The sequence below is a fragment of the Ptychodera flava genome, chromosome 1 (genome assembly GCF_041260155.1).
Source record: "Ptychodera flava strain L36383 chromosome 1, AS_Pfla_20210202, whole genome shotgun sequence".
Taxonomy (NCBI): domain Eukaryota; kingdom Metazoa; phylum Hemichordata; class Enteropneusta; family Ptychoderidae; genus Ptychodera; species Ptychodera flava.
In genome coordinates, this window is record NC_091928.1 from 19,318,134 (window position 1) to 19,336,679 (window position 18,546).

General features: G+C 35.9%; 1 protein-coding gene across 1 annotated transcript in view; it reads left to right on the forward strand.

Annotated features, from left to right (window-relative positions):
- The window catches only part of LOC139132186 (AP-2 complex subunit alpha-2-like), a 72,404-nt gene that overhangs the window by 4,719 nt on the left and 49,139 nt on the right, over nt 1-18,546 (forward strand). Inside the window, exons 2-4 of the mRNA XM_070698579.1 lie at nt 6,356-6,460; nt 13,570-13,638; nt 15,254-15,396. Coding sequence (XP_070554680.1) covers nt 6,397-6,460; nt 13,570-13,638; nt 15,254-15,396 — 276 coding nt within the window. The 5' untranslated portion in view covers nt 6,356-6,396. The remainder of the gene's footprint in view (nt 1-6,355; nt 6,461-13,569; nt 13,639-15,253; nt 15,397-18,546) is intronic.

An 18,546-nucleotide genomic window follows, 5' to 3' on the forward strand; every position in this document is an offset into this window, starting at 1 on the left:
ACTTACCTTCTTGTCAATTTGCCAAATTTGAATACTTGTTCAATTTCACAACGTTGTGAACTTGTAATTAAAGTTATGAGATAATTTCAATCATGAATAGTGTTCTTTGAATTGATCAATGAGGGCCCTCAGTATGAACTAGAATTTTCATGTAAGAGTTATTTTAAGAAATGTGCAACCCATTTGCCGTGTTTTAATACTAATTGAACACAGCGAAGACCATGGCATGGATAAACAATAAAATATTCTTGTGAAATAAATTGGGACCCCCATATTTTGATGTAGGACTCACATTTTTAAACACCAGGGGTCCCAGGGACTCTCAAAAGTAAAAGTGATGTAAAACCCTGCATTTGTAAACTAAAAACTTAACATTTTTTTCATATTTTTTCAGAAATTATGATAAAAAACTGAAGCCAATATGAAATTATGTCAATTCAGTCCAAAACTATAAAAAATTACAGAAAAATACATCAAAACTTGCAAAATGTTGCACTAAAATATTGGAGGGAAAAATCATGTCACTCAAACAAAGGGTCACAAGCTGCTGAAATCTCATCTCCTGGTTTCATGTCAGGTGACTACAGAGGTCAAGAGTCAATATTACAATTAACCCCTGAAAGGTCACTCCGTTTGTTGAACCTTAGTGGATCTGGTCCAGACATATCAGATACTTTATAGCCTAATGTAATCACTCATTCCAATAGTTACACAAAGTTTACATGTACTTTGTCTAATTCCACATTTCATGTCATCAGTGTTGGTGTAGGTGTAGAACTTGGGTTTTTGGTACACAAGTGTAGTTGCTACGAGACCATCAAAGATTTGAAGTTCAGGAAATGAAATTGTTTCTCATAGATCAAAATCACTTCCCCCATCTCCCCAGAAATAATTTAAAAGTAGTCTGTTGTACCTGTGCAAATGTGAAGTTAGTTCACTTCTTGAGATTAGGATAAAATCCCCTCTCTTTCAAAAGTACTGAGACTCTGAACAATATTTGGACATCTGTGACAATTGGTGACAGTGCCGACTGTAAGTGTTTGATTGCAATTTGCTCTCAATGGATTATAATCTGTAGCAGCTGGTTCTGTTCAGATTAGCTGAGTTCACGCAGATTAATTTAGTCCATTCAGATTAGCTGACGCTATGCAGATTAGCTGAGTGCAAGCAGATTAGCTGAGTCTGATCGCAACTACCATCAGGCAATCCCTTTGTCTGTTGTTGTAATTCTATCCCTTGGTTAAGGTATGATCCACCCTTTCACCACCATGGTTTAACCCAGGTCTGTTGCTATCAATGATGATGGTGGACCCATTTATAGGGAATTGGGGTTGAACAAGTTAACATTACATGTATGATGGTAGGATTTCCTCACGATTTGAAGATACATTCTCTGTCTTGCGTGTGTCAAACATACATTTAGAAACCATCACTCATCAAGACTTCATGAAAATCATACTCAATCACAATTTATTATTGCCCGGTGTTTATGTTACAAGAGTAGCAAGCTTGACTAAAGTTTCAAAGTGTGCCCTCTAACTAACAAGATTTCAAAAAACTTTTGAGTCAATTTAAAAACTTGGTTATTTTTCTTGAGTCACCATGTATTATTTCCTATTCAGCTGAAAATTTTCTTGCGTCACAGAGAATATTTTTGAGTCATGACTCAAAAATTATGCTTAGACTTAGAGGGCACACTGGTAGCAAGCTTGACTTTTCAAAGTTGTTTTACAGATTTTCCTATCGATAGAAGTTATGTGCGAAGCATACTTGTCTTTTTGCTAGGACAATAGAATACATTACTGATAATGTTACATGTTGTAAAATCTTGAACAAGCTATAACATTTACAAGAAACCCTCAGACACTTAAACACTGTACTGTCATATTGCGCTCCACGTCTTCTGAATGATGGAAATTAGTCAGAAAGGAAATCCATCAAAAGAAAGTGGCACATATTTGACCACTTGTTCCAGAGCTTGAATGATTTCAAATCCCTTGTTTCCATGTTACAATCATGAAAGTAATTTATCAAAGCACCTAAGCTGTTCTGTTGTCAGTCGTTGGGAAGTTGCATCTCTATGCAATAAGGGTCATGGCATTGACCTTAATTCTCAGCAAATAACAGAATATAAATAGGTTCAACTCCAAGGCAAGCTGTATTTTATTTGAAGCTCTGAGAATATTTTGCTGTGTAAGCTTCAGCAATTCCATAAACCGCCTTCTGCTATTACACAAAGTGATCTCTTTTAACTCAGACAGTTTGTCTTGGATGTTGGATAATGCTGGGATGATGGTACATAATGGCCATGATTGAGATAATTTTGTCCCCTGACCATGATCATCAGGTTTCTGCACTGCAGCGATTTTGAACAGCAGGGCATCTAGTATTTGTCATGATGATGTTCTGTTCACGCAATAACCTATTTCCAGCAAGGTTCATCAAGTAGGGTCAAAACACAAGAGCATGACATGTGTCTCGTGGCATAATTAGGCAATTAGTGGTCTCCAATATTTCATATTTCTGAGGTTTTGTTGATGTAAGTGTATCTATAAACGCATAATGGGTGTAATACATTCTATGATTTTTCTCTCGCTTAGGAAAAACTGATTTACCGCCCCCACAAACATACATGTATGTAATTTCACAAACTCGTCATACTGTGAGTTTTAATTAACCCTTATCCTGCCAGACGGTATCACTTGCCCATTTGCCAAATCAGTTGAAAGTGGTATTAAGCCAAAACCACATGTATTTTTACACCTTGTTATAGTGGTATGTTATACATGTAGCAGGTTGAAGTGCGTGAAGATCATGTGTACAGTATCTGTTTTTTCAGAGGCTGTCAAATACTCAGTTTTTTGTTGAAATGCAATATGGGACATGTCATCATGCCCTTCTAGTTTTAACCCTTTACCTGCCAGGCAGCATCACTTCCCCATCAGCCAACTCAGTGAAAAGCAGTATTGAGCCAAAACCATATGTATTTCCATCTATTTCAGTATTTGGCATGGTTTGTTCCAACAGCTTTTGTCCTTATATATCATGTTTACAGTATCTGTGATTTCAGGGGCCTTCAGCTGTTCAATATTTAGTTCAAATGCACCAAATAGGGCATATTGGCTTCACTAGTTTTAACGAACTTGACCTGATGATGAAATATGAATTTGGCAGGAAAAGGGTTTTAAATGAACTTGGCGGGATAAAGGTTAGATGTAAACAGTCACAAGTTTTTTGCAGAGCTTAACAGATATTGATAGTGGTGATACATTACAGTGGTATGTGTGGGTGTGTGTTTTACACTGTTAATTTACCTGAAAAGAATAAATTGATATCTAAAATTGAGAGACTGTTAAATTATAAATAAAGGGATTATGCAAATCATGCATTGATATGTAAATCACCCCAACTTCCAAAAAAATTGAAATGTTTTAGAATTGCCTACCAAATTTTAAAAAATTCATAATTGTGGTTGGAAGTGGAGGAGGGGTGGCATGACCAGTAGTTATATATGACAGCAGTAATATATAACAATGGACATTGATATCTGATAATACTGTATGCCATTCAATACAAAGTAAACAATGGCTCAACAATCAGTTGATAGTCAGATCTTGATTTCTTGATCAAGTAATACCGCCGGAATTATTCAGTTTGTGTATACTGGCACAGTTGGTCAAAGAATTTATCAAAACCAGTTCTCAAAAAAAGATGGCCATATGGTGGTGAATTTTGTAACCTGTATTGCTCTTGAAGCTCCACGTCAGGCATATCATTTACATATTTTTAAAAAATTTGTATCTTGTCATATCTGTTGTGCATTTAATTTAACCCTTTTCCTGCCAAGTCCAATTCACCACCAGGTCAAGATGGTTAAAATTAATGAAACACAACGTATTCCATATGATGTATTTTAACATAATACCGTACATTTGAAGGCTGTTGAAAACATAATACTGTAAAGTTGATTTTTTTTTTTGGACAAAAGATGCTATAACATACCAAGCAAAGTGGGTGAAAATACGTCATGTTTTGGCTCAATACCGCTTTTTACTGACTTGGCTGATGGGGAAGTGATACAGTTATTACTGTCTGGCAGGAAAAGGGTTAAACAATATATGGTAGTTATTGCTGAATCCAACAGAAATATGAACAAAAATGAGTTCATTTACATGGATATTGAACAGCACTCATGGTCACTGTATGAGTTGATTGATATGATTATAATGTATATGTTTTCATAATGGATTGTGTCTGACAACTTTTACTGTCTATATCATCTTCCATGAACATGTATAGACATGCTTGAATAGACATGCAAATTTTATGCGTTCAAAGTGAAAGGTTTTACAATGGCATCTGTAAGGTTAGCTCTGGGAGAGAGTCTGTAATTTCCTATCAGTTGTAATATCAACACTGCCCATTATATTTTTGTGACCTTAGGACAGGTGTACTCCCAGCAAATCAATCAGTTATTCAAACAGCACAATAGTATGCCCTCTGTGAAATGCTGATAATGCATAAACAGTGTTTGTTTCTTCAAGAAAGCATTGCAATATTTGTAAAGGGGTCATACAAGGAATTTGTCAGAATGGTTCACAATAATTTGGGTTAAAAATGTTGGTTTTTTGCTTGCTCTCGTTTGAAATTTTGTTATGATATTTTGCTAACTGCTCATGACACGTGCAGCACCCATGTGCGTCATCTCAAATTTCTGATATCGAACTTTGAAAAGCTGCAGCTGTACTACATGTACATGTATATAATAATGGCACTGTATGTGTTTGATTTTCATGAGCCATTCTGTATTGTACTACTGTATGTCAGAATACAAGTGTACCTTCGTTGGCAGATGCTTCGTTGAATGAGAACCGCTAATATGATGTGATTACATAGGTCAGGGTACAATTTCCATACCGATATTTTGAAGTCACTTCATATTAGAGTGAATTTTAATTTTAATTTTAATTTTAATTTTTCAGTGTATCAAAAATTAAGACTCTCATACAATGCGTCGTCTCACATCAGTCTTGATAACAAATACTGACATTCTGCTCATACATGGTTAGTAAAAAATCATCTTCATAACCGCTGGTCAGACAGCTTTGATATTTGGTATACAGATCCCCAGGGATGACCTTAGTTAGATTTGTTCAAACTGTGATGAAAAAGCCTGATCTTATTTCCAGCTGTAGGTCAGACAAGAACAGATGGGACCATGTCAGTTTTCACTGAAGCCACTCAAATCAATTCAATGAAAAATCACTGGCCTGATTTCATTGTGAGCTTGTGCTTGGATTTCAAATGTCCTTTGTGTAAACATGAAGTCAGGACTACGGTGATCAGATCAATGGTAGTACTTGAGTTGATGTGTGCGGACTTCAAATGACTTCGGAATATAATTCTAGGAACCTCCCGCTCTTCAGTGGGATGTCATCATTCCATATGCTCTTGAAAGATAAAGAGTTTTCATGAAAAATCTTGTTTGCTTTGTTTCATAACTCATCAGCTGTGTATACACATATTTATAATTCTACTTAGATGGAGAAAACTTGCACATATTCAGTACAGGTTGGAAAAACGGGGGTGGGGGGGGGTGTATGGGTATTTAAATATGAATAGAATGCTCCAAGAACAGAGGGGTGGCCCACCCCTCAAAAACCCCTCGTGGAGAACTCTGCATATTATTGTGTAAAGTATCACAGTGTTCCTTGCAAAATTTAGTGTTTGTAGAATAATTACTCTTTGTAAGATAGGTTTCTCCGAGCAACTGTTTGAAGGATTGTCTGTATACGGTAGATATTCAATGGTATAGATTTTACTGTACATGTATTACCAAATGAGATTTTCAATCAACATCATATGAATACATTTTTGGTGAGCCTTTTCAAAAAGTTTATTTGTTCAAACATTAGATTTACTCAAATTCAGCCAAATTTGTATTGTTCATGTTAAAGATATATACGATACATTCAGAAAGCTAGAAAACTTTACAGGTATAATTACATGTTTTGCAATGTCATTAGAAACCAGTTTACCCAGAATTCAACAGTACAAGAGAGTAAATGCATGTATTCCCATGTTGCCATTTTTCATCACAAAAGCGCACAGTCATCCAAGGAGACCTTACCTTATCAGGCAGGTATGCAAATTAAAAACAATGATTATGCAAATTAGAATTTGCATATCACCATGGCTATTACCTCTACTCCCACCAACAAGAGTCACTGATATTGAATTATTTAGGGTGTTCTACGCAGATGTTATGACCGGTTCTTTTCTACAGTATACTATTCCAGTTTCCATGTGATGTGAAGGAAAATTTCTGAGATGTCCATTTTGCTTGCTCTTGCAGATCTTTCATTGTTTGTGAATCACCTAAGTTGATCTGTCATCATGCCGGCAGTCAAAGGAGATGGAATGAGAGGTCTGGCTGTCTTTATCTCTGACATCAGAAACTGTAAGTATCTGTAAGCCATGCTGTGTGTGTATCTCTGTGAATTATCAGTGTATTCACCTGTGAAATTACATGCCCTGCATCTGTAACATGTGGTTTTCTGTTTGTGAATTTATCCCGACCAGGCATCAGTTCCATCTGTGTTCTCGGTTGTGAAAGGTCTCCAGGTGTCGTACCCTGTAACCCCTGTTTGTCAAGTGTACAGGTTCAAGCTATCTATTGTAAACAGTAGGGTAATACCACTGTCTAATGATATTAAGGGGTCACTAAGCAGTTCTTCAATTTTCAAAGCTTATTTACAACATTACAATAAAAAAAAATGCAGTCTGTAAATCTTTCTAAAAAATTGTAATGATTTGGTTATTGGTCTGAATGAATTTTCCCCAGTAACCTAGAAATTTGAAAATGGAATACTGCATGCCACACAATGGCTTGCGTACATTGTCAGTTGTTAATTTAAATGATTTTGATAGTTAGTAAGGTTGACTGTTTCTCAGTGTTACCAAATACCTGAAAACACTGCTGTATCCTAACTCATAAACTCTGGCGTTATGGTAGAATGCACCTTCGGGACAGGAACAGATATTTATATAAACTCTCAAACTTTTACGACGTTGTCTTGGCCTGTCATTTGTGGGGGCTCATTTTGAAGCCCATGGAGTACCGGTAGATAAAATTTTCAATTGCTTAGTTTTTGGAAAATTGTAAATTTTATTTCCTCCTCAAGAGATGACACAAGGATGGCGACCATGTTGAATTTCAGATACAGTTGGATACTTTGTTTCTCTTTTATTGATATTTGCACTGTAATCCCCAACATTTATTCTTGACTTTGAAAGAGCATAGTTGAAAGTTTGCAAATGAGTAGTTGCATCATGAAATGCAGCAAACGTACTGCTTGTAAAAATGCTCAATACTCCATGTGACAGGTCAAGATTTTGAAGTGAAGCCATAGAATTTTGGAATAGCTTAAAAAGAAGACACTTATAGCATGTACATGTACTTATTATTGTACACCATATGATTAATAGAATGCATATAGGTTGGATGTGTAAATAGATGGTAAACTGTGATGACTTACTGCTGGCAGGATGGCCATTTAGTAATAAAACACTTTTTATGGTTATTTTCACAGTAGTCAGTAGCTTCTGCTAGGCCATTAAGTTCCTTTTATGGTGATGTACCGACAAGAATAGCAGTGCTACTAGGTAGCTCACTGGAAAGTGAAATTTAACTCATAGTTCATCACGAAAAAGGAGCATTTACTCAGTGATGTTGAATAAGACTCTGTGTTCTCAACAGCTCAGAAATAACAGAGGGACGATCATTTACATAACAATGCACGATTTGCATATTCCTTTGTCATGAAAACATATTCTTTTGTACAGCTATTAACATATGAATCGATTGCTTAAAAAACCAGAGGGGTGGCCCACCCCTATAATTCCCCTTGTGAAAGTTCCTAGGACTGATTCTAAATGATGTTATATTACTATTATTAAAATTCTATTAACTTTGACTTACGATGTATTTCAGGTCTTTTCTGTATTTGTAAAACACAGCGTCTTGTTGTACTCACAAAATTACTTTGAAGTGCCCAGTGTATGTGTTCAGTGTTCAGTGCCATCTTTAGCGATTGAATTTCACTCCGAACTTGACATTTTGTGTCAATAGTGGCAAATCTATATTGTACAGAGTACGATGTGTGTGTAAAAGGCTACCGTTTTAAGTGTAATTGATAAAAAATATTACAAGTATAACCACCATTAATGTGTAATAGTCGCTGTTTGTAGGAAATTTATCGCAAGACTTATGAAAATTGTGCAGACCAGATCAACAACAATTGTACATGTACGTCTTTATAGCCATTGTCAATGTCATGATGACAATCACAAAAGCAAGAGTCAAGCATTTTTTCACTTTCCACTTCCTGGTAAATTAACAAAGGTACGAAACAGAAAAATTGCGCTAAACACAAACTGCTGTCTGCTGCAGTAGCAGCTGATATCTGATCCATTATGCTGTATTTGGTATCAAACCTGTGGCACCAATCAAGGATATTTCTCACCAGTTTAGCTGTTTTTAGAAAGATTTTTTTCAATATTTAATGGGTGTGCCACTGTTACCGTGACAAGAGAGTGAAATTTGATAGTTCAAAGCAAAATCACCAGTTTGGCTCCTGTCAGGAACTGATGCACAAGTTCGCAGTGGAAAGTGACAAATGAAATGGCTGGAAAAAGCTCGAGGGACTGCAAATTGGAAACGTGCGCAGCGGAAATTACTGTGTAATTTACAGTAAATTATCACACTTCAAATGGTAGGGCTGTAGTCAAATGGTGTGAAATGACTGCTTTCAACTGCTGGATATTATTAAGCAAACTGCTGAGATACAACACACGGATCTAACTTGCACTCCACACAAGTTTCCAGCAGCCCTGCCCACCGCTGTGACCTGACTGACCTTTGACCCCACACGGCCAACCAAATGTAAACTTTGCCTGAGTGCAGATGTATTGATAAGGAATATCATTCCCACAACTGTTTCCTTGTTCCGGTCAAGTTTAAACCCTGACATCCCCCCTTTCCTTGAAACCTTGGAACAATCTGAATGGCTCCCTACAACAAGGTGAATCCACTTTGCAGTGGGGTGGATGGGTATTTGTGAATGCGGAACCCTGTTTTATATATTTTGGTGAAAGCCTATTGTACTCCACTGTGCTGCTGACAACAAGATACCATGTCGATGTGAAGTGGCTTTTCTCAAATTGACAAGCCACCATCACAGCCCTGGGTCTGGCTATTGTGGCTGTGTGCAGTACAGTACATGTACATGACATTAGCTTTCAGTGTCTCTCTCCCCGTCTCCCACAAGTCCAACCACCCAATTTATTACATTCAAGAATGCACCAGTCTTTGCCCTGAAGGGGTCAATGCTTCACTACATGTGTAGCACGGTGCCACTTCAGATCAAACCCCAGTTCTGTATGAATAGCTTGCATGTCTCCACGGCTCTAACATGTGCCACACACTCGGAGCATGTCCATGTACATTGATACACATAATTCAATTTGTAGACATGCCTGTACATACAGAAGAAGATTCTACGATGCAGTGAGATGCATCTTGTGTCATACTGTTGTCATTTCAGTATGATAGTCAGTTGGGAAATCCAAAAAATATTTTTAAATTGTAGTCAAGTAATGGTCCTTTTTTATTACAGAAATTGTAATGTACACACCGCACTTCAATGATATTCCACAACTTAATTTTATGAAGTTCCTGTCAAAACATAAATTGCTGTATGATTTATTTGTTTTGATCATAATTAAAAAATTGATGATTTTCAATAGTATTCATAGTCATCTGACCCCCATCCCATACATATTTATTTTCTCTGTATCAATTGCCCTTACCATATTGTTGTGTGTGTACTTTACCAATGTAGCTTTTCATGCAGTGTAATGTACATTTACTAAGTACATATACTATCCACACAAAAATTGCAATATGAAATTGTCAGCTGTTTGATGTACATAGCTTTAGTAAATGATAGATTGTTAATATTATTGTATTATTATCAATATTAAATCATTGTTTGGTTTTTCATTTCTATGGGTCTACACTGATAGGTAATGTACACATTACAACATGCAGTATTATGTCACAAGACCATTTACTGAGCTGAACTTATTTGGGTCAAATTGTGATCAGCTTATATAAAATGCTGCTTGAATTAACTGGTTCCAGCAACGTGCTGAATTCAATTATTTGTCAGATGTCATTGTGCTGGTCCAGTGAATGGTTGCATCGGTGTGCCTTTTTGAGGTGAAATCACAGATACGGGCTGCGGATAATGCAAACACCAGCATGGCAAACACGAGTCACTGCATTTAGGTGAAGAGCGGTTTAGCTCTCTTTCAATTTTCTTGTGCAAATTCACATCGATTATCATTTGCCTCAATTATGCTGTGGAAATCAAATTGTGTGTGCGTGATACTCGGTCGTTCTTCAGATTTCATTTTGAAGCTCCAACAACATATGTCGGCAATTTATCAATGATAAATTAATGTTCAGGAGACGTACAAATCCTAATCTTGTTGTCATAGTTTTGCACTTCCAAATTTTCATACAGAGGCAGGGAAGTTATCGTAGGTTCATAGCAATGAAATTGGTTTGCTGTGTGCATTTTAATGTTAATAATATAATATGCATCTCAAAAGTGAAAGGCTTAAACTTTTGCTCAAACTTTCCTTAAGGAATATTTTAACCATTCTCTTTCCAAATCAGGAATAAAAATCGGGGGTCACCACGCAAATTTTCGTACTAGAGATACAAATTACCCAAGATTTACCGATATTTAAAATTCAAAATGGCCGCCACCCCCTGTGTTAACTCTATGGAGAAAAATGAAATTTTCGAAAAACTGAGACGGTGAAAGTTTTTTTACATCAAGAGTTTTTTTAAAAAATGAACCCCCACAAGTGGTAGATCAGAAAAGAATTATAAAAAAATTGAGAGCCCAAATATGTGTCTTTGGGGCACGTTCTACCTTAATTATCCACAATTCCTAACTCAGGATGGGTGAGTAGCCATTTCAGTAATAAAGCAAATTTCTGCGGCTGTCTGTTTTGAAATATATCATACATTTATAGTGACAAAGGTACACCTGAACACACGCTTTGTACATACCGTCCCTAATCTGGCTTTCTACAGAGAGTAGTTCTCTCATGAGATATCAAATCTAGCTGCTGTACGGAAATTTGAAATTCATACAACCTACATATAGGTGATTTCTGTTTTCACCTATTTTGCAGTAGACTGGTCCAACTTTCATTGAAAACTATAGGGATGTTCCAAACTACTGTAGGGTGGTTAGAGGGTTCAAACAGACCGACTGCTTTTAAAATTATCTCAATAAGATAACTTATCTGTCAAATAAATGCAAAGTGATTCATTTTAAAAAAGTCCTAAATAGATGTTGTCATGGAAATATGTTCTGAAAACTGTCAAGTTGCCCTACCTGCCGATCTATTACCGGTAATTTACATGTGTATTTAATCTGTCTCCTTTTCATTTGCATAATGTGGAATGAATTGATTTGTTTTCTGATTCAAGTCACGTCTCCTTTTCCTTCAACTAGTCTTGCGGAAAAGTCTTAAATGTGCTCTAGTGGCGGTGTAACGATCTGGTCATTTCCGGCGAGAAGCCTTTCGGATGTCAGATCAGCTTAGAAAGTAGACAGTCAATGGCTTTGCCTCAGATGATAGCATCTTCCGGCACCAATATTCTCGTTATACATCTTAGCATTCGCTCACTGGCTAATTACAGTTCTCAGAAAACTCATGATTATGACGGTGAAGTAGAACTGGCTTCTTGAAGCCTCTTGAACTGATGCATGTACCAGCTTTTGCGTGCAATATTTTTACTGGTCATGTCAGTTAATTTGACTTGTAAAAGACTCAAGGGTGTCGTTGATGCTTCATGCGTCACCATCAAGTCAAGTTGGCTAAACCCAGTGAGGCCTGACATGTCCGTGTGGTGCATTTTTTAACAAAAACTTGGAAAATTTGAAGGCCCTGAAAACAGGTGATTTTTACAGACTAAAGCCGCGAAGTAGTATAACAGACCAAGCCAAGTGGGCAAAAATACGGTACAGTTTTGAATCAATACCACTTTCTAATCACATGGTAGATTAGGAGATGATAATTTCTGACATGAAAAGGGTTAAGGTAGCGGTAAAGGCTAGAGCGTCAGTTATAAACTTCAATAAAACTATTAAAACATGAAAGAAGTCAACATTCTCTGTGGAATAAAAAAAACTAGACATTTGGGGTCATAAGCATTGCAGAGTTATAGCCCATTGAAACTTCTGAAAAACTGACCAAATAAGAGGAAGTTGGGGAGTCCTTAGTGTATTAAGTATGGTAGAGGTCCCCTAGCTTTTAAAAAAATGTTTGAAAAGGAAAAGTCATTTTTTACTGTTTTTTAGGAAAGTTTGACAAGGCAGTGCTTGCATTCAGAATGCGTGACTGCTATTATAAATGCATTTTTAGATTCTTTGAGTGTCAAAGAGGTGTCAAAAGTGAGATTAACCAAAAAGACTGCTCTTTGACTTCAAAAGAGGGGTGCAAACATGGCTTGTTTTCAACAATTTTGACAGAATAACAGTTTTCCTACATAATTTTATACTAATTAAATCCAACCTTTGAAATGCGATATGGACATGGAATTTTTACAGCCTATTAACGAGGTTACAGATAAGATTTGTACGGCATAATTTTTCTGTATTTGAAGTACTTTTCAAAAAATCACATTTTGAAATTTGAAAGAATTTTTAATAATTTTTTGATATGTAAACCCATGTAAAATCATAAAAACAAATTTTATTTACAAATCCTGCCGTACAAATCTTACAATTAATAGTGTCAACATATTTATAACTAATTTGGTAATATTAATTTATTATTAAATTCAAAGATGTAAAAAAATATGAAAAATTAAATTTTAATATTGATTGGTGTCATATTTCAAAATCATGGCTACAAACATACAATTTTTATATTCTTTGGAGAAAGTATTAACTAAGGGAGTTATCCTGAAAATTTGAACTAAATATCTTGATTCTAACACTTGAAACTTGACATTAACTCTGAGAAAAGAATTGGTGCAAAAATAGCCTTTACCGCTACCTTAAAAGATAAATAAAACCCTCAACTCCACAATCATCTCCCTTTTACTTTCTGTGCTGCAGTTAGGAAACAAATTCCCAATAAGTAAATCTCAACAAACAAACAAACAAGTAAATAAAACTACATGTAGTCAAGCACATCCCAGTCATCACACTTTATTCCCATAATCCCACAAAATGCAGGTCACAGCTCACCAGGCAGGATAGACAAAAGAATAGAAAATTGAACCAGAGATTTTTAATGTTCTACATGATGTATTCTGTGTCAGTATTGATGGTTTCTGTGGAATGTTTCCATGTAAAATCTGTGTTCAGTGGCCCCTGGATTTCAGAATGGGAGATGGGTCCAGCAGGTCTAATGAACTGTGAAGGTGATGTGTGTATGCATGTCTCATACAATATTGATGATTTCATCTCTTCTCAGGCAAGAGTAAAGAAGCTGAGATCAAGAGAATCAACAAAGAATTAGCAAATATTAGGTCGAAGTTCAAAGGTAAAGTAAATTTGACCTTTTCCACTGTTAGGGTATACAAAATGATTTTGAATAATCATTTCAGTGATACACACAGTTGGTCAACAGGCTTGAATCCAATTGGCTTGTTTTGCGTGATTTTTGTTTCAAATTTTTTCAGACATGCAGATTTTAGATATTATAATGTTGAATGCAAAGAGAGACGGAAAGAATGCTCCCAAAAGATGTCAAGTTTTTCACATCTTCTGGTGTTTTACTGAATGTAGCAAAATTCTGTCTTTTTGTTTGCCCCATGCTTTGTAAGTGTATTTGAATAAGCATATGTATATTTGAAAATCTGAAATTGGCTCAGGAAAAGCATCAGGATTTGTCTTGAAAATTTACTCACACACTCATATCAGGTATACCTGCATCTCAGCGAAAAAGTGCTGAATATTAAACTCGTGATGGCTCTAGAGAATTTGCAGTAATTTGTTTTGCCTTTATATTCAGCAAATTTTTCAAACGTTTTGGAAAAAATCTGAAGGTTTCAGTGCAATTTGAATTGCTTATAATTTGCCGAAAAGTCATCGCAGAGCACCAACTATCAGCCTTCAGGGTCCATATTATTGAACATATTAAAAGTCCTAATGCTTTTCCCATTTCCTACAAATGTTTAAACAATTTTTCCTATCAACAGAAACACTACACTTGTTGTGACAGTACTCGCTAATTTTGTTCAATATTTAGACCTAATAATCATGTTTTACATCATGAATGTTGCCTTTAATGAATTTCTTACACCAGACAGATCATCATGTTTATTACTCACTTTCTAGTGTTGTAAACGTTTGACACTATCCTCCCAACTTCAAATGGAATTGAAGATATGTGAAACAGAAGAACGGCATACGAACCTAACGCACTGACCTAAACTCCCTTACCCATCTCTGACATTAGAATTGTGAAAACCAAAGCATGAATTTTCGATGAGACCTTCCCTCCGAAAAATTGCTGAAATTGGTATTTGGGAAGTTGGAACTGTTGACAGTATTTAAAAAAAATCAACATTTCAGACAAAATGTAGACAGTGATCCAGTGAGAAGTGGACACGCGGTCTCCATGGTGTAGCTTGTTTACCAGTGGAAATTTATATAATCCTCTTTCTCCCGATGACAGTCTACTATAAGTTACCAAGTCTGACTTGGTTGCAACATGTTATGGGTTGCCCAGTTGGTATGCTCGACAAAGTAAAGCAAAGTAGTTACCTTCTGCACTGTTTACTGTGTTTGATAGCATTTTATAGTATTGGGTTACTACTAAAAAGGACCTAAAGGATATAGAGTAACTGATACCTGGGCAATTAATGTTCAGTTTTAACTAGATGTAGACACTGCTTGGTAAGTTCATGGTAACTCACAAGTAATTCCCACCTGGGAGAAAGAGGTATATGTATGCTAATTCCAATAGAGTTGAACGCCCTCCCCTCCACCTCCCCAGCTAAATGCATTGAGTTGTGGTTACATGTATGTGTTTTATTATCCACGGCCATTTAATGATATTTAATGTACAATATAATGTGTTTTATTATCCACGGCCATTTAATGATATTTAATGTACAATATAAAAGTAATGTTCAATTGTGTTGATGTTGTAGGTGATAAAACATTGGATGGATACCAAAAGAAGAAATATGTCTGCAAATTGTTGTTTATTTTCCTGCTTGGTCATGACATTGACTTTGGTCACATGGAAGCCGTCAATCTCCTCAGTTCTAACAAGTACACAGAAAAGCAAATCGTAAGTATTTCAGTTGTTTCGTTCAGGGCCACAATTTTTTTAAAATTCAAGATTTGCTTATGTCTCCCACATTTGTATCAGCTGGTAAAATATTGATATTCTCTGACATACAGAAAATTGTACTCCTAATATGTTGGTATGATAAAGTGTGTATGATGAGATACATAAATATACCAGCTTATAGCAAAGTATTACTGTTTTGAAGCGTATTGTAATATCCTTTATATGGTAACATATAATACACACGTCATACAATAGTAAGTATGACTATAGAACCTACACTTCTTTGTTAGTGAGAACATTTACTATGTACGTACGTCTTTCAGCGGTATGTAGACACAGAATACCTATGAAAAGCTCATAAAAGCAGCCATCTGTCACTTAAAAGATGTGAAAATCATACTTTTTCTTTGCAACAAGGTGTAAAGACTGCAAACCGTAGAGCTGGTGTGTGAACTTCTTGTTCACCCTTGTTTCCCCGTACACAGGTCCACAGTCTTTGATAACAATAGGTTTGGGCCAAACCATTGCCGTGAAAGGGTTTATTTAGATAGTTGCAAAACCACTGGTCCATTAGTATGATTGCCTGTGAATAACTATCAATAAAACAAATTTTAACAGTTTCAAAAAATATGCCTCAATATTGGACTTAAGTAAACACAAAAATTGTCTGTAAATATGTCAAGTCAGCAAATTTCCTCATTTATTGTTTTGAAAATACTTGACTGATACATGTATATGAATACATACATTCATGTTGATATTTGCGATAACAATAATTTTTGTGGAACATTTTAATGGAGGAGTTTGAAATCTAAATTTTCAGAAAACATTTTTCCCTATTCCCAAATGTATTAAATCGAGGCATGCAGCGGAATGTTCCTGCCTGTTGTTGCCTGAAAAACGGCAGCATCGCCTGTCACCAAGGGGGCAGTCCATGACAATAATTTATGTGTCTTACAAATCAGTCTGTGTTATCCTTCAAAATGGCCATGATGAATAGCCTACAAAATCAATCAGCAATTGCAGTTAAGTCATTTGTCTGCGAAGACTTCACGACTTCACGATGCATATTACAAGTCCGAAAAACGTATGATAGGACCTGCTCAAGCGTAACTGATGAACTCCTAATATTTTACAGTGTACCCACTCACACATACATGTTCATGAAAATGCCATAGCCATAAACTTTGCTGTCAAAAACAACACTACTTTCTTTGGTTTGATGGTGGTCATCAGAGGAACAGATATGTCAGGCAGTAAAAGTATAGTGTTTTTTCCGGAAATCTTATGATGTGTTGATATGATACAATCTACAACCAATGAAATAGGGAATGGGAAAGTGTACAGACAATTTTATCAATAATGCATTTGTGTTTCATTATTTCTTGTCCCCTCCCAAAATTTTAATCTTCACAAAATTTTTATTTCCTGTAATATCATTATATTACCATTAGTATAATCTTTCTTTAAAACAATGAGTAAAATAGGTATGTTAGGCACTTACAGTGCAAAGAACACTTACTGTGCATACTACAGAAGTCAGTCGCCACCACCACGATTCTAATCAGTCATCTAAATTGAGGTGTGTAGCATGAACCGTGCTTCAGCAGTCAATCAGCAAAATTGTTGTCAAGATGATGACATTTAATCAAGCCCCATACTGTATTTTTGCCATTTAGTCTCCAAATCATCCAATTTTTGCATGTTTATAGCTTTCAAAGTCAGTCAAATCCACACTGATTCATTCCTGTTATGCATGCTTGTGTGTGATATTTGATAATTTGGGCTTTTCAAATTTTCTCCACATATGCTAGAGAGCCCTCTAAGGCAAATTGATGTAACAGAGACTGAAAATAGTTGTCTTTTGCAGAAAATTTTGTACTCTTCAGTGAGGAAAAGTATTAATATTTGGCTGCAAAGGATCATCTTAAAGCATTAATATTCAATCATAAATCTGACATATGATAAAAAGACCGATAAAAAGTGATAGCATAATAAAAAGAAGGTAAACAAAATTTTATCAACTACATGCGTAAATTTTATTACCGGTAGATGTTATTTGTCAAGGTGGAATGCGACTGCAAGAGTTTTCTCAGAATTTTTTTTGCAGTTCCTCCCAGCCAGCATATCAAGAGTCTATCAGCTGTGATAAAATATTTACATTCTGAGAAGTTTGCAGAAAAATATATTGACAGCTGGATTTTGTTGTTTTGGTATATTGTGTACAAAACATTAAAAATACCATTCCTTTTAAGGAAAGACTAAAATCTTTACTTTTTTACCGTAATTCCAGCCTCTTTTATAACACTGCAGAAAAAGCAGTGCTTATGTTAGGAAAGATAATTTGTCTCTTTTTGGAGTTATTAGATTGGGATTGCGTTTCAGTCAACATAATTGCTTAAGGGAAAAATGTCACAGCATTCATCAATTTAGAGTCCCAAAGGATTGCATTCCAATCAGTGAATGCTTAAGTGTGACCTTTGACCCTGTAGAGGTGTCATCTGTCACACATTGCAAAATGTAGTGATTTCTGTGGAGTACGGTGATTTGTGTTTGGATAGAAATTGGATTATCTTAGTTTACAGTGACTATACTCTATCCAGATGGCATCATCACAGAATTAAGGCTGTATAAATGTTTGTTCTTGAAATTTAGGTTTTTGATTTTCATCGGTGAACAACCATTTTCATGGGATACCCTTCTTAGGTGCCAATACTAAATTTCCACTCATTAATTTTGCACAAAAATTGAAGTGCAGGGGCTGGCGTTGAAAGAGGCCAACAGTTTTTGCACAATGTTAGTGTTGGTTGGACCTATGAGCATCAGTAAGAGACTATAAAACCAAAAAAATCAGCTATCTGAGCTATAAGTAGAAAGAAAGCAGTGACATGTTTGAAAATGTTAAAATCAATGTATTTGAGAATTTTAAAATCAGTGGGTCAGTGTGATATCAAAATGTCTTGTGGTTAGTGGCAGTTTGCTGTGCAGTTGTCTTGTGGTGACCATCACACCCCCCCCTCCCACCGACACCCCCATTCCTTGTGTTTATGGCAGCCTCACAATAGAATTCTGTAGAGTCAAACCCAAACTTTCATCATAAATTGTGCTGTTTTTCATGACTGCCCCATGAAATTCCCAGTGCAAATT